General features: G+C 45.8%; 1 protein-coding gene and 2 non-coding genes across 3 annotated transcripts; all 3 read left to right on the plus strand.

Annotated features, from left to right (window-relative positions):
- The first annotated feature begins 4,232 nt into the window (after positions 1-4,232).
- On the plus strand, positions 4,233-4,339 carry LOC121141603. Its single transcript, XR_005878584.1, has one exon. It is a non-coding gene; the product is annotated as a U6 spliceosomal RNA (small nuclear RNA).
- A 277-nt stretch (positions 4,340-4,616) lies between these two features.
- LOC121141640 lies at positions 4,617-4,748 on the plus strand. The gene has a single exon (XR_005878606.1). It is a non-coding gene; the product is annotated as a small nucleolar RNA SNORA70 (small nucleolar RNA).
- A 2,278-nt stretch (positions 4,749-7,026) lies between these two features.
- On the plus strand, positions 7,027-15,280 carry Cdkn2aipnl (CDKN2A interacting protein N-terminal like). The gene is made up of 3 exons (XM_040748596.1): positions 7,027-7,331; positions 9,315-9,414; positions 13,844-15,280. The coding sequence occupies exons 1-3, from the start codon at positions 7,093-7,095 to the stop codon at positions 13,853-13,855; spliced, it is 351 nt and encodes a 116-aa protein (XP_040604530.1). The 5' UTR covers positions 7,027-7,092; the 3' UTR covers positions 13,856-15,280.
- The last annotated feature ends 1,363 nt before the right edge of the window (positions 15,281-16,643 follow it).

Genomic DNA, 16,643 nt, shown 5'->3' on the forward strand with positions numbered 1-16,643 from the left:
GGGTTGGGCATAGGGCCTAGCCTATGCTTCGGTTTCTAGCTGCTTGGCTATGTTGAAGGCTGTGGAAACTCTAAGAGATGGATTCTCACTGAAGGAAGCAGGTTACTAGAGGTAGACCTTTGAAGGTTTCGTTAGCTTCTGGTTTTGCCCTGAGCACTCTACTTCTTAGTTGGTCACGATGTGAAAAACTCCTCCCCCCACAAGCTACTATCACCAAGAACCCACATGTTATGCTTGGCTGTCCCTGTCATAATGGAAGATCTGTGGCCCTTTGGATATGCAAGCCAAAATAAACCATTCCTCTCAAGTTGGCTCTAATGTGTATTTTAACCATGAGGACAAGAAAATAACCCTATAAAAGTCTTTTATAGATAACAAAGGGTGGTCCTCCCTGACTCTGGCAGATCAGAGGAACCCATCTCTCTCTGGGGCACCACAGTAGGGTAGGAGTTGGGCCTTGCTAGGATGACTATATACCATTAAATAAGGCACTGTTAATGGTAATGATAGGCCTTCACTGTTAGCTCTCTCTCTCTCTCTCTCTCTCTCTCTCTCTCTCTTTCTCTCTCTTCTCTCTCTCTCTCTCTCTCTCTCTCTCTCTCTCTCTCTCTCTCTCTCTCTCTCTCAGTAAGATGTTTGTGGCCAGGGCAATTTGATTCTCTAATTGACAGTTGTTAGATGCTTCCCTTCTGCCCGGGTTGTCTTGAGCTCAGGCTTACTAGCCAAGCAATCCCTATCTGGCAGCCAGCTGGATAGCCCTCATGCCAGCAGGCTGCTTTGAACACTTCACCAATGTCTTGAGAAAGCTACACTGTGACCACAGCTGCTTGCTGCCAAAGCACTACCCCAGTTCCAAAAGGCACTGTTCCAAATTCTTCTGTTTCAGACAGCTTATGCCAAATTCTTTGCCATGGCAAGTCTTGGTGAATTCTCAGTTGTTTTTACCCAGGCTAGAGGGTCAATGCTTCTTCCTGTAGGCCCAGAAGAAGACTTGTGATTGGTATACACATGGTTTTTCATCTGAATGGACTGTGCTGTGATTGGCCCAAATACAGTCTTTCATTTGCATGAAGGATTATGCCACACCCCAAACACCCCAAACACTTGCCTACCCCCTTTCTGACAGGGTAACAGCAGGCTGTTCAGTGTATTTTTGAGTCAACCAAAGGATCCCCTTCTGTGCTGCCCCCTAGTGTTGTGACATTAGGCCCATTAAAAGGCTCTCTTTCTCTCTTTTTTTTTTTTTTTTGTTTTTTGTTTTTTGTTTTTTGTTTTTTGTTTTTCGAGACAGGGTTTCTCTGTATTGTCTTGGAGGCTGTCCTGGAACTCGGTCTGTAGACCAGGCTGGCCTCGAACTCACAGAGATCCACCTGCCTCTGCCTCCCGAGTGCTGGGATTAAAGGCGTGCGCCACCAACGCCCGGTGCTTCTCTTTCTCTTTTTAAAATTATATTTTATTTTATGTGCATTGGTGTTTTGCCTGTCTATATGTCTGTGTGAGGTTGTTGGATCTTGGAGTTATAGACAGTTGTTAAATGCCATGTGGGTGCTGGGAATTGAACCTGGATCTTCTGGAAGAGCAGTCAGTGCTATAAACTGCTGAGCCATCTCTCTAGCCCCTTCTCTCTCTTTTTATAATTATCTACCTTTTTTTTTTCCGAGACAGTGTTTCTCTGTATTGTTTTGGAGCCTGTCCTGGAACTCGCTCGGTAGACCAGGCTTGGTCTCGAACTCACAGAGATCCACCTGCCTCTGCCTCCCGAGTGCTGGGATTAAAGGCGTGCGCCACCACCGCCCAGCAATTACCTACCTTTTTGTTTGTTTTGTTTTTCTCAAATTGATTTATTTAGTTTTTATGTGAATTGGTATTTTTGCCTACATGTATGTCTGTGTGAGGGTGTCAGATACCCTGGAACTGGAGTTACAGACTGTTATGAGCTGCCATGTTGGGTGCTGGGGATTGAACCTGGGTGCTCTGGAAGAGCAGCCAATGCTCTTAACTGCTGAGCCATCTCCTCAGCCTTGTTTTGCTTTTGGAGACAGGGTCTCACTGTGTAGCTCTGGCTCTCCTGGAACTACCTATGTAGACCACGCTGACCTAAAACTCATAGAGATTCGTCTGCTTCTGCCTCCTGAATGCTGGGATTAAAGGCATGTGCTACCATACCATGCTTATTACTTTTCAACTGTAAACAAAGTAAATACATATTTAAATATATGTGTGTGTGTGTGTTTATACCATTTATGTTCAGATGTCCTCAGAGGCCAGAGGAAGGCATCAGATACCCTGGAACTGAAGCTAAAGGTGGTTGCAAGTGCACCTGTCTGGCTTCTGGGAACTGAACTTGGTCTTCTGAAAGAACAGCAAGGGCTCTTATCCACTGAGCCATCTCCATGTCTTCCACCTTAACAATTTTATTTAAGTGTATATGGATGTGTGTGTTTACATGTATTGTTTTATGTGTGTGTGTCTATGGGGGTGTATGCCATGTGAGTGCAGGTGCTTGCGGAGCTCAGAGGAGGGTGTCGGAGCCCCTGAAGTTGGCGTTGATAGACAGTTGTGAGCCCCCTGATGTGGCTGCTGGGAACTGAACTCGAGGCCTCTGGAAGGGTGGTGAGCACTCTCAACACAGCTGAGCCATCTCTCCAGCCCTTTACTTTTGTTTGAAGGTGCATTTGTTTTCATCTTATATGTATGGGTGTTTTGCCCGCATGTATATCTGAGCACCATATGCATGCCTGGTGCCAGTGGAGGTCAGAAGAGGGTGTCAGATCCCTTGAAAGTGAGTTATAGATGGTTGTGAGCTGATACTTTGGTATTTATCATCAGTAGAGCAAGCTGAGTTGGGGGTAAACTGTGGAGACACCCACAGGATAGCAACACCTATGGAGGTGGGTTACAGAAGACCCTGTCTCAAACAGTGACAATGACAACAAGAAGGGCAAGACATGATATTTTCCACCTGTAATCCCAGACCTGGGGAGGCAGAGTGAGTAAGATTTAAATAAGTTCAAGGCTAGCCTGGTCCACACAGCAAGCTCCATCTTAGCCTGGTTACATGACAAGACCCTTTCTCAAAAACAGTTGGGGGCTGTGGAGAGATGCTCGGCATTGGCTGCTCTTGCAAAGGATCCAGGTTCAGTTTCCATCACCCACATGGTGACTCAGAACTGCCTATAACTCCAGTTCCAGGGCACCCAATGCCCTCTTCTGGATTCCCCCAAACTCAGCCTAATGTTTGGCTGTGGGTCTCTGCATCTGCCTCCATCAGTTGCTAGATCATGCCTCTTTGATGACAATTGGGCTAGGCACTAATCTATTAGTATAGTAGAATATTGTTAGGCATTTTAAATTTTGTTTTGGTTTTGATTTTGTTTTTCAAGACAGGGTTTCTCTGTGTATCCTTGGCTGTCCTGGAACTCATTCTGTAGACCAGGCTGGTCTCGAACTCATAGAGATCTGATAGGAGATGTTATTCTGTATATATGTCTCTCCTATTGATTGATGAATAAAATACTGTTTGGTCATTAGCGGTAGGAAGATAGGCAGACTAGGAGACGAGGAGAATTCTGGGAAAGGTAAGCAGAGAGATAACTCAAGGATACACCATGTAGTGGAGGAAGGAGTAACAGGTCCAGACCCTTGTCCAGTAAGATAAGACCACATGGAAATATTAGATTAATAGAAATGTGTTAATAATTAAGATAGAGCTAGCCAATAAGAAGGCCTAGCCTTGGGCCAACAGTTTTATAATTAATATGTCTCTGTGTGCTTATTTGGGACTGAAGGGTGGCAGGACCTAGCAGAACAAGAAACCTCCAGTTACAAAGATCTGCCTGCCTCTGTCTTCCGAGTGCTGGAATTAAAGGTGTGTGTTTCCACTACCTGGCTCATTAGGCATCTTTACATTAACTTTTTTTTTCTCAAGTTGTGTTTCGTTCAAAACACAAGTGACAGCTCATGCTGGAGAGGATGTAGAGCAAGGGGAACACTCCTTCACTGCGGGTGGGAGTGCAAACTTGTACAGCCTCTTTGGCGGTTTCTCAGAAAACCAGGCCCATCTACCTGAAAAGCCAGCTATACCACTCTTGGGCATATATCCAAAGGATGTTCAATCATACAACAGGGACACATGCTCAACTATGTTCATAACAGTTTTATTCATAATAGCCAGAACCTGGAAACCACTTAGATGTCCCTCAACCGAAGAATGGATAAAGAGATAAAACCATGTGCTTGCTTGGACAGCACACTTGCTAGAATCGGAATGATACAAAGATGATTAACATGGCCTCTGGACAAGGGTGACATGCAAATTTGTGAAGTGTTACATATTTTTGATTTGTTATTGAGGATGCTTTTTTCAAAACTGATGATGCTGAACTATCTTAAGTGACATGTTAAGCCTACTTTATTGGTTGATGTAATGGAACTTAAGGAGACCATGTAAGAAAAAGATACATTACTGCTTTTCCTACTTTGATCATTTCCAGTGAGTAAATAGATACTTTGAATAAAAAAAACAACAATGAACCAGATGGTATAAAGGAATAACAAACAAAGTGGGAATGGGTATATAAGTCTAATGGCTCATGGGACTTAAAAATACACTGCCTCTGCAGTCAACGAAATCGACCAGGTTTTTATACTCATGGGGCCCTGTGTACAACAGTTCCAAGCAACAGTCTCCTTGGGAGTATGCAACCTGTACCTTGTTTGGGTTGCCCTGAGGGGTCTTTGAAACTGTTTTCTGGTGGATATGCATGTCTCTGAGCTCATGCTGTCCCTACACTGCACTCCAGACCTGACACAGTGGCCAGTTTCAGACAAGCCAGGTCATCATGTCCATCTGCTTTAAGCTGCAGCATAAGCAACATGCATTTGAGGCCCTAGGAAAGGCCAGGTTCAAGCTCCCTGGCCACCAGAAGATCCACATCTTAAAAGAAGAAGGGCTTCACCCAGTTCAGTTCACATGGATTTGAAGATGTGGTAGCTGAGAAGCAGCTCATCCCTCATGTCTGTGGGGTCAAATACATCCCCATTCATGATTTCCTGGAACAGTGGTGACCCTGCACTCCTGAAGGCTTCCACTGGGCTAAGTTCTACATTCTGCCAATCATGTTTGCTGGTAACTCTCACATCCAAAGCAAACAAACCAACCATAAAGCCAGATGTAGTTGCTCATGCCTGCAATCCTAGCATTTGGTAAGTGGAGGCGGAAGGATCAGTATTTCAAAGCTAGCCTCAGCCATAAAGGGAGTTTGAGGCTATCCTGGAGTACATAAGACCCTGCCTTTAAAAAGTGTTTGAGTGCACACACACACACACACGCACACACACACACACACACACACACACACTACAATAGTCACACAGCATTTGGGAAACTAAAGCAGAAAGGTTGAGATATCAAGGACACTCTGGGTTACAGAAAAAGATCCTCATTTAAAAACTAAATAAGTAAAATAACAGCAAAACAAAACCACACACATTACAAAGGCTAAATAAATGAGCAGATATATCATTACCATGTTTGTAAAGTAGAAGATTTAATATTGGTTTTTTGTTTTGTTTTGTTTTGTTTTTGTTTTTCAAGACAGGGTTTCTCTGTGGCTTTGGAGACTGTTCTGGAACTAGCTCTTATAGACCAGGCTGGTCTGGAACTCACAGAGATCCTCCTGTCTCTGCCTCCTGAGTACTGGGATTAAAGGCCTGTGCCACCCCGCCCGGCACACTGAATGTTTTCAAAAGTCTGGCACACTAAAGTTAGAATCAGAATTACCTAGAACCTTGACTCTGAGTATCCAGGGGTTTAGTTGGGAATCTGCCACTGCAATAAGCTTGTCAGGGTCTGCCACAAGCACTTTGGGAACTCAGCTCTGGTTGCTGTTATCATTAGATCCCTGAGCCCTGGGGAGAAGTTGCTTCTGTCTTTGGGTTCTCATGTTTGGTTCAGATGCTCCCTGTCAGAGTATGAATACCATGACTTACTGAAATGACTGGCATGTCACACAGCACGGTGCTTGTCCCTACACTGCTCTGCCATTTGTTTACTGGATGGTATTTCTACCCGCTGGGGCCCTAACATGGCAATAGAAGCTGCAGAAGGGAGGAAAGCAGTTGTAACCCAGCCTGGGCTACATGGTGTAAGACCCTGGAGGAGCGGGAGCGTCTGCAATAGCAAACATCGTATAATGAAGGGCCCATTCACCACTTAAGACCTTCACTGGAGCTCAAGATCCTGGGCTCTAGGCTTTCCTCTGACCCAACCGTATTTTCACAATTATTTATTTGTTCTCTCTCCCCCTCTCCCTTCCTGCATCCCTTCCTCCCTTTCTTCCTCCCTCCCCCCTCTCTCTTTCTCGTGTGCGTGTGTGTGTGTGTGTGTGTGTGTGTGTGTGTGTGTGTGTGTAGACACCCATGTACCACACAGCTAGCATATGGAGGTCAAATGACAATTTTCAGGAGTTGGTTTTCTCCTTCCACCATGTGGGTTCCAAAGTTTAACTCGGGCGCTGTTCACTTAGTTCTCCACCACCACCACCTCCACACCTTGCTTCTTCGGGTCTGTGGCAATCTGACTTATTTTATGATTTGCCAACGGCCCATTTATTTGGGCAATTCTTTCGCTAACATCCACTTCCCTCACAAAGTTCTTTAGAGCGGGGCATCCTGGGCACCGAAGTGCCTGGAGGGCACTCGTTGTATGAATGACTCTGCAGGAAGGCAGAGCACAACCGCAGGGGATCCATAAAAAAGAGGGCATCACTTCCCAGGACGATTCACAGAACTTAGGGCAAGCTTCAGCTGTGGCAGAAGGGGTACCACAGAGCCCCAGCGGGCACCCAGCTGCCGACCCCGTGCTTTTGGGCCTCAGTTTCCCCAGCATCTGTCTACACAGCAGACCCTGCCTGCACCGGCCTGTGCAGTCCTGAGTACACTAGGCCTCCGTGCCCCTCGAGGGCGCTCCAAACAGTCCTCCTGAGCAGTAGCGCTCGGCCGAAGCCTCTCTAGCGGCGTGTCGGCGGCGCGGGGCGTGTCGGGAAGGCGGCGGGCTAAGTGCGACCCTCGGTGGCGGCGGCGGCGGGAGTCATGGTGGGTGGCGAGGCCACCATCTCAGTAGAGGAGCTAGTTTCCGGGGTGCGGCAGGCGGCCGACTTCGCCGAGCAGTTCCGCTCCTACTCGGAGAGCGAGAAGCAATGGAAAGCGCGCATGGAGTTCATCCTGCGCCACTTGCCCGACTACCGAGACCCACCCGACGGCGGCGGCCGCCTGGACCAGCTGCTGTCCCTATCCATGGTCTGGGCCAACCACCTCTTCCTGGGTTGCAGGTGCGGATCCCCGCCGGCCGGCTGACCCCATCTGCCCACCCTTAGTCTGGCCCTACGCTGCCCCACGCTGAACCCGGCCCAGCCTCCTACTGCCTTGGCTGATCCCCTCTTAGCATTCCCTCGGGGAAGATGTATCTCTTTCTGAGCCTCGCTTTCCCCTGGTAAATGGATGGCTGTGATGACTGCAGCAGTTAAATGATGCAGAGTGCAACGCAGGTGGGCTCGAAGGTGGCTGTATTGCCATGGTCATTTTTTATTACTGTTTATTAGCCCAGAAGATTGCCTTTGCAGAGTGCTTGAAGTCCATTAGTTCCTGTCATCCACGTGGCAAAAGTGCAGACAGAAACTGAAACTTCCCCCTCCTCCTCTAATTGAAGACACCCAGCAAGAGGATGTGATATATTGCACCTTTGGTCGGCACGATGTAATCTTCACCTCTTCATTTGCCTCCTTGCTTTCCTTCTAAAGAAAGTAATGGTGCTTTTTTCTTGCTGTCCCAAAACCTCCCTGAACCTTTGCAATCACACCAGGGGGGCAAGAGCCTGGCCTTGAGATTCCTGGCAAGGCATTCCTTTTACTCCACATGGAAAGTACACCAGGTTCTTACACTCCCTTATGGTTTTTTGTTTTGTTAGGTTTAGGCTTTGTTTGTTTGTCTTTTTTTTTTTTTTTTTTTTTTTTTGGCAATCGTCCTTTATAACTGAGGCTGGCCTCCAGTTTATTATGTATCCAGGTAGTCCTGGAATTCCATATACTGAGCATGCATCTCCAAGCTCTAGAGTTTCTTGAAATTGTGTTAAAATTTTTGTAGCTTCTAGCTGGTCACATGGCCCCTTCAGGACAAGCCCCTTAGTTTGCTTTTTGGGTTCCGTGTTAGGCATGAAACCCCAGCCTTGGACATGTCAAAAATAAGTACTCTACCACTGAGCTACATCTCCAGCCCTGAAAGTACTTGGCTTCAGAGCTTGGCATATTTGTTAGAACAAGATGTGGGGAAGCTGTGCCAGACACACCCATCACACACAGGCTCACCCTCCCTTCTGCCTTCACCCTCTAAAATCCTAGTTTATAGGAGCCAAGGTCATACAAATAGCTGAGAACCAACATTAGACCAACATTCTGTGTGTTTTACAAATCAAATTTTTGGCCCTCAAATCTCATCCATGAATATGTACTACCTGATGTATGGTGCTCCTGTTTTTGCAATTTTATTTATTTATTTACGGCTATTTTAAATTTTATACGCGCGTGTGTTTTGTCTACATGTCTGTCTGCACTCTGAGTGCCCCATGGTGGTGGGGGCCGGAAGAGGGCTTTGAGTTCCCTGGAACTGGAGATGTAGATGGTTGTGAGTCACCATATGGATGCTGGGAACTGAAACTAGATCCTCTGGAAGAGCAGCCAGTGCTCTTAACTGCTCCTGTTTTTGTCATTTTTTTAACAAATATTTTTTTATTTATTTTTATTTTATGTGTATGGATAGGTAACAAATATGTACCCAGTATCTTCAGATGCCAGAAGAGGGCATCAGATTTCTGAGAACTGAAATTATAGCCATGTAGGAACTGAACCCAGGTCCTCTGCAAAGAGCCTCAAGTGCTCGTAGCTACTGAGCCGTTTCTCCAGTCCCTGTTTTTGTAATTCTTCAGACATCTGTTATATTGGCATTCTTCAAGCCTAGAGCTGTATCCACAGGTGGGGAGAGCCACTTGTTAACCATGTGCTGAACACTGTAGTTTTCCTTGCAGTATGAAGTCAGCGACTTGCAAAACCAGATAGTGGTGTGTATCTGTAGTCCCAGCTACCGAGAAGGCCGAAAGGAACATTGCTTAACCCTCAGATGGCATAGTATGACCTTACCAATGGAAAACAGTTCTGTAGTCTAGGAGTTGCGTTTGCAGTCTAAGAACCTACACTTTCTTGTTAGCTCATAGTGACAGTGACTCTTCCCAGGTTTTTACCTTACTGCTTTTTGTTGTGCAGTTACAATAAAGACCTTCTGGACAAGGTGATGGAAATGGCTAATGGGATTGAAGTGGAAGACCTGCCACACTTTACAACCAGAGGTGAATTAATGAAAAAGGTAATGGCTCGGCACGGCAGTCCCAGCCTTGCCACTGTTATCACACTGCCTTTGAACTTCCTTGTTTCCGGCTCCACATCTTAAGTCCTTTACTTCCTCACAGTTGGTGTAAACCTTCTCAGAACTAGATTACAACTCAGCATGATAAACTGTGCATTGTTGGTGGAGTAACACACGGGTATTTCAGTCTCCTTGGTTTGTCCAGGATACTTCTCTTGATGCCAGGGAGTGAAGCCAGGTCCTTTATGCTAGATAAGCTGGGGATCAGTAAGGAGGATCCTCCAAAGCTACAAACATTTGCGGCTGTACTGCTCCTGAAGGACTCTGAGTGAACACGGCAAAGAGATTTTACACATCCGTGTTTACGGCTGCACTGCGGGCATGCTAGGTGAATGGATATGGAAATGCAGTCCATACACGTACACAACGAAATTCTGTTGTATATGAAGAAAAATGAAGTTGGATGTTCATGGATAGAAATGGAGATCACGTTGTGCAAGATAAGCTAGAATTCAGAAAAACAAGTATCGTGTTTTCTCTCGTCGGTAAAATGTATTGTTTTGTGTTAATGGGAATTGAACCTAGAGCTTGGTGTGTGCTAGGCCAGTGCTCTGCCCCTGCGCTCTACGTAGTGCTTTTCTTCTTCTCTTTCTTCGCACAGGGTCTTGCCCAGGCTGATCTTGCCCTTCAGCCAGGCAGGCCTTGGGCTTCCAATCCCCCTGCCTCTGCCTCCCTGGTGGTTTAGATGACAGATCTCTGCCCCCAGGAACAGCTGTTTATTTATTTTTTTATTTACTCTTTTACTTATTTAGGGGTTTTTGGTTTGGTTTGGTTTGGTTTTTATTTTTGTTTTTTGAGACTACAGCCCTGGCTGGCCTGGAGCTTAATATGTATACCAGAATGTTCTTAAAATCGATATGGTCTTCCTACCTCTGCCGCCCTATTTCTGGGATTATAGGAATAAGCCCCCAGATTTGGCTTATTTTGCTTATTAAAAAAGCTTGCTTAGAGTGCTAAAGTTAGAAGTACTTCATTTTAGATTAATTCATACCGAGTATCCCTGCTTCAGCAGGTTAGGGCTGGACCCAACTTGTGTGGACTCTCTGACTTGCTGATAAGGAATGTGGTGGGGTAATGTCCAGACACCACAGCTGTGTTCTGGTCCCCGGGCTTAGTCTTAGTCTTATTGCTGTGGCCTAGTAAACAGTGAGCTTTGCCCTAGAGTCTTACTTCTAGATCCTGGATCCCTGGGGCTGGGGAGAGGCAGAAAGAACTTTGGAGAATGGGGTCTCAGCTAAGTACCCCAGAATATTTGTTTTTCTTACGTCTGCCCTGGTCTCGTCAGGCAGTAGAATTGCTCCCTTGTTTCCTAAAGTCCCTTCAATGTCTGTCTAGGCTTTTCATATAAAATTTCAAATTATTTATTTGGGGAAAGTATAAGATTTACTGCTGAGAATTATTCGGGAGATAGTGTAACCATGTAAGAACCGAGAGTTCAGGGCCTGCTGGGATGCCACAGACATGGGTGGTGACCTACTTTTCAACTGCCAAGTCTTCAGATTTACTTGCATCAAGCTTGGTAAAGCACGGCTTCTGTGGGGTATGGATTTTCTGGCAGCTAGTGAACTTGAACTTGAGCTTATGCAGGGCTTCCCTCATGTGCTCCTTAGTCTTAGCTTAGCACAGAGGGACATGATCTAACCAGTGTGAACCCAGGCCACTGTGTCCTGGGGCTTCCCAGAGGCATCTCAAATTCTGTCTGCAGCCTGTAAACCCCACACAGAACTACAAGTCAACATCTTGTCGATACTTACAATGTGGAAAGGGTGGACTAATGCTCACATGGGAAAGCCATTGTTTGTACAAATGACACCGTACTCTAGGACTTTGAAGGAGACCATGTGTGGAGACCAAGTGAGAATATTCTTCCTCGTTTGTCTTCTGTCCTTAGTCACAGGTATCAGTCTTGGGCCTGTGAGATGACTTAGCGGATAAAGGTGTTTGCCAGCAAGCCTGATGACCTGAGTTCAATCCCTGGAGCTCACATGGTGGAGAGAGAGAGCTGACTTCTGGAATTGGCTTTAACCTCCACACATATGCTGTGACCTGCCCACACATCAGCACACACATGTGGATAAATAGCAGTGTAAACTTACAACACGCATTCTTCTAGGAGCCTGGGGTTGTGGCTCAGTGGTAGAGTGCTTGTCTAGGTTGGGTAGTATCATGTGACCCCAACCAAACAAAAACTTGTGTAGATAAGCCCCTCCTGAGAAAAGTCATCTATAAACTGTGACTGGCTTTCATGCTGTTGCAGGCCATCTCTTGAGAGTCCTCTGCAGAGAGCCCTGGGGTCTTCCAAGTAGTTTGTCCTTCCTTTCATGTCAGATGAAGTTGGAGTAGTAGGCCAGAAATGTAAAAGCCCTGTCATTGTGCCAGCCAGAATTGATCCTTTGCTCTAAACTTAGAGTTTAGTTGGGTTTTAGAGTTAGCTGGCATGAGGAAATGAACCACTCAGCATTGTTGACACCTCTAGGCCAGACAACGTTGATGACTTAGATGTAAACTCTCTGGAGTAGTTTTAAAAATACATTTTGCCCTCCTGACACTTTTGGGCAGGTGTATCTCTGTCCAACTCTCTTTCTTTTTAGTCTGAGGAGTGAGTGTGACAGGTGGTATTTGCTCAACAGTTGGAGTGTGGGTTCTTGAGAGAGAACACTCAGCACAAGCATGTTGAGCAAATGCCTTGGCTGTCTTAATACCCACCCTGGAACTCACCTGCAGCCTGCAGCCCCTGCCCCTGAGTTATAAGGCAAGGTGGCACATGCTTTTAATCCCAGCACTCTGAAGGCAGAGGTGGGTGGATTTCTGTGAGTTTGAAGTGAGGTTGGTCTACGTAACTAGTTCCAGGTCAACCAGGGCTACGTAGAGAGACCCTGTCTCAAAAAAAAAAAAAAAAAAAAAAAGCAAAACAAAACAAAGCAAGAATGAGTGACAAAAAAGTTGTCATTGTTGGTTCACAGAAGAAGTTGTAAATGTCATAATTTGATTCTTCTGAAAACATGTGTATCCCATGAGGAAAAACAGCAGTGTCAACGTGACCTCAGGTAACGATGTGAAAAAGCAGGAAAGCAGCTGTGCCTACATGTCAGGAGTTCTTCTCCGCTTGTGCAGTCTCTGCCAGCTGTTTTCATGGAAGCCATAACCAGACATGGGGGTCCACACCTTTATCCCAGCACTCTGGAGGTAGAGGCAGGAAGGTCAGGGGCTCAGGGTCATTATTAGCTGCAATGCCAGCTGGAGAGAAACCTGGGCTATGCAGATCCTGTTGAAGGAGAAGGAAGAAAAAGTATGACCCTGTTGTAGTCCCAACTCCAGGATGGGTAAATCACCTGACAGTACCGTGTGGAAAAGACAGTAGTCTGCGTCTATCTAGTTGAAAGTCTGAGCAAGGGGCTGGAGAGACAGTTCAGTGGTTAAAAGCACTGGTTGCTCTTTCAGAGGATCCTGGTTCAATTCCCAGCACCCACATGGTGGCTCACAATCTTCTGTAACCCTAATCCCAGGGGATCTAATTCACTTTCCTGGTACCTTCTCTGGTAGGGCATACACATAGTGCACAGACATGTAATACCTGTATACATGAAATAATTTTTAAAAAGAAAAAGAAACTGAGTGAAATGGCTTGGGATGCCTTCCTCTGGACTGCAAGTTGTTTCTTTGGTCATACTACCTTCTCCCAAGAGGAGAAAAACTGGTCTTTGCTGAGCATTTTTGGCTTAGTTAGAAAATAGGTCATACCTTGAAATCTCTGATTACTAAAAAGACTTTGTTGATTCACTCACACTGCTCAGTGTTAAGGGAATCCATTCAAACACAAGGTGACAGTCAGTGATTTCTTCACACCCTCCTTAAAAGTTTTCTAAAGCTAAGTTTAAATTTACCACAAGTGCTAGAGGGCACCAGGAAGGAATCTGTAGGCTCCAGGTCACCACTGTTTGCAAACTCACTTTTACAGATACTCATCTTGTGAACTCCAGGAATATGTGACCTTCACATCTCCTAAGTGCCCTGACTCAGTGTGGAACACTGCAAATTACCACCTGTGTTGAATCTAGAACAGTGAGTGTGAGAGCAGAGGCTGGTGGCAGGAGTAGCATTTTAAGTATTTCTGTTATCACTTAAATTATGAACACTTATAGACACCAAGCCACAAGTCAGGGAAGTAAGCTTCTGCTTTCCAAATGGATCGTGCACTCAGCGTTTAGCTGCATTTTCTTATGTAGTCAAATATTAATAATTTCTGAGTAGACTTGCCATCTTGGTCGAACATAAATATTCCATTACTGCTTTATTTGAATGTGTGAAAATAAACTTGATTCATGGGTCTCAATGGCTATATAACTTTTTCTTCTCTTTTTTTCCCCAGCATCAACTCTAACGCAGATCTACCACATTTCCACCCCTGGGGACAGGCTTAAAAAGGAGGCCAGGGTGGAGTTGACTCAACCATGTCAGCTCTTGAGATTCCTGGTGTTTGCAGCATAGAAGCAGCTGGAATGGAAAGGGACGTGTCTACAAGGGCTTCAAAGAAGTCTTGGTTCTTCTAGAAGCCATTGCTGTAAAAGTACATGTACATACTTACATATTTATAAACAGCAAACTTTCTGAAATTTCATCAGCGTCATCCAAGCCAAACTTTTCTTGAAATGCCTTTTATGTTGTTATAATAATGACAGTGATGGATTTTATAATCTGATTTTTTTTTTAGCAGAGTAATTCTGGTTTTTCGATGTAATTCTGGCTTTTGCCCTACCCCCACCCAGTTTTGTCCTTCTGAGGCAAGCCAGATTCTCCTTCTATCTGAACCCACTCTATGCTTGGTCCTCACTGCTGATGGCCACCAAAGGACCGCGCTAACGACGGCCTCGCTGGAGCGCCCCGGCTGCTGGACTCTCAGATTTCTGTGGAGGAAATGGGAATCATGTTGCAGGCCTCAATTTAAAATTCACTGAGGGCCAGAGATGTAGCTTAGCGGGAGAGTGCTTGCTTAGCATGCTTGAGGTCCTGGGCTTGGTCCCCAGTATTGCAGAGGAAAAAATAGCTAGGCAGATTAAAAATTAAATTCCTGGAAGTATATACAGCTTTGTCCAGCTGGCTAGCGGATTTTCTAGACTCTCCTAGGCTGCTCACGTGCCTGCGTTCTCTTTGTTTCTAGAAGGCTTTCAGACTTGAAGAACTGCCTTGCACATTGCTTCTAGGTTGTAGTGCAATCGTGCTTTGCTCTGAGGCGGTGGTATTGGTATTCTACCTGACAGCTGATATGTCTGTTCTGAACCCCCTTCCAGTTCCTTCTGTTTAGTCTCACCATTAGGTAAATGCCTGCACCATGGACAGCAGTGGAACAGAGTGCCACAGCTGGACTCATCAATGGCAGGCCCATTATGGCCAGTAAGAGTAGGGGCTGCCTTGGTCTTACATACTGAATTCAGGAAATTGAACCCCCAGAAGCTGGGGCCGGTGGTGTCTGGAGTCAGAGCAGTGGGATGACATTCTTGGTGGCTTGAGATGAAGGACACATCTTTGTGTTTCCTAGCTGTAGTCCCCAGTGACCAGGATAGAGTGGTAGTCAAGACAAACGTCCCCAGGCAATGGAGGTCAGGCTGCCAGTCACAGAGGCCTTGGCAACACAGTGACCGTGAGCTGAGCTCTGTACTGAGACTTAGCTGTCTCCTAAACGCAGCCTCGCCTTCTTCCATTCTAATCTTTTGTCAAATTTCTGAGGCTTAGAAACAAAAATGGAGGTGATTCACTTTAAAATGTACTTTCTGTATACAACCCCCAATAAAACAGCTTTTCCATTGAATGAAGTCTGAGTTGTGTGGTTTCTTCCCGCACCCCTTCAGTTTACTTACTTCCATGTAGGTAGCTGGCCAGCCAGAATCTCGGGAAGCAGAGCTGACTTGAGGGCCTTAAGTTTTGGGGCCAGCACAGCACAATTGTCGCCTTCAGTTCTCCGATGCTCCCTCCAGCCTTCTCTTTCACTTTTCTTTGTTTTTGGTGGTGATGGTGAAATCCAGAGTGTCATCCATGCTAGGCAAGGGCTGCATCATTGAGCTAAATCTCCAGGCCTCCCAGTTTAAATTCTGATTATACTGAGTTTTCTCTATTTCCTCAGCTAAGCTGTCTGCCTTTCTTTTCATCATATTTTTACCACCCGTTGGCTGACTCACCTATAAAATTACCCAATACTTTATTCTTTTATGTATTTCTTCCCAAGCTTGAAATGAGAATGAGGTACAGAGCATGCCCAGCAGAGGACTTCCCATGAAAGTGTGTATCAGGCCATAGGAAGTGAGCATTAAAGCTTCAGACAGGAGGTACTCAGGTTGGTCGCGCTATAGCCAGGAAATTGCTCTCCAGGATTCCTGAGAAACCTGTGGCACAGTGCAGGCTCGGGATGTGGCTCAGTAGTGAAAGCCCTGGTTTTGATCCCTAACACCACATAAACCGGATGTGGTGGTGCAGCCCCGTAATCTCAGCACTGGTGAGGTGGAAGCTGAAGGGTCAAAAGTTCAGGACCAATTTCAGCTGATACTGAGTTCAAGTCTAGCCTGGGCTACATGTGACCTTAATAAAAAGGTCCACCTATTGATGGTGTTAAAGGTAAGGATTCTCTGGGCTGGAGAGATGGCTCAGAGGTTAAGAGCACTGACTGCTCTTCCAGAGGGCCTGAGTTCAATTCCCAGCCCAGCATCCACATAGTGGCTCACAACTATCCATAATGAGATCCTGGTGCCCTCTTCTGGCCTGCAGGCATACATGCAGGCAGAGCGCTGTGTATATAATAAATCTTTGAAAAAGGTAAGGATTTTCTCTGAGCTTTTCTAGGATTGATGGGGACTACTGGCTGAGCACTGGCAGAAATAACTGCCTCTTGGTGAATTCTTTGCCATGTGTAGTAAAATGTTGCCCTGTGCTGCCCACTTGAGCTCTAAGGTTCTGGGCACCAATCATGGTGGCACTGGTTATGGTGGCAAGGAGATGAGGCTGTTGTCTGCGGCCTGTGTGCTTCATGATACCCCATCGTGGCTCTTGTTTGTAACACGTTTAGTGATGCCAGTCAGTTTAGGAGAGTACACAGATCTTCAGAAACAATAATTTCAGAACTTAGAAACCAGACTTAAGAAAAACAAATACTGAGTACACAATGAGAAAGGAAATCTCTT

This window comes from Mesocricetus auratus, unplaced genomic scaffold (genome assembly GCF_017639785.1).
Source record: "Mesocricetus auratus isolate SY011 unplaced genomic scaffold, BCM_Maur_2.0 Super-Scaffold_100007, whole genome shotgun sequence".
NCBI lineage: Eukaryota > Metazoa > Chordata > Mammalia > Rodentia > Cricetidae > Mesocricetus > Mesocricetus auratus.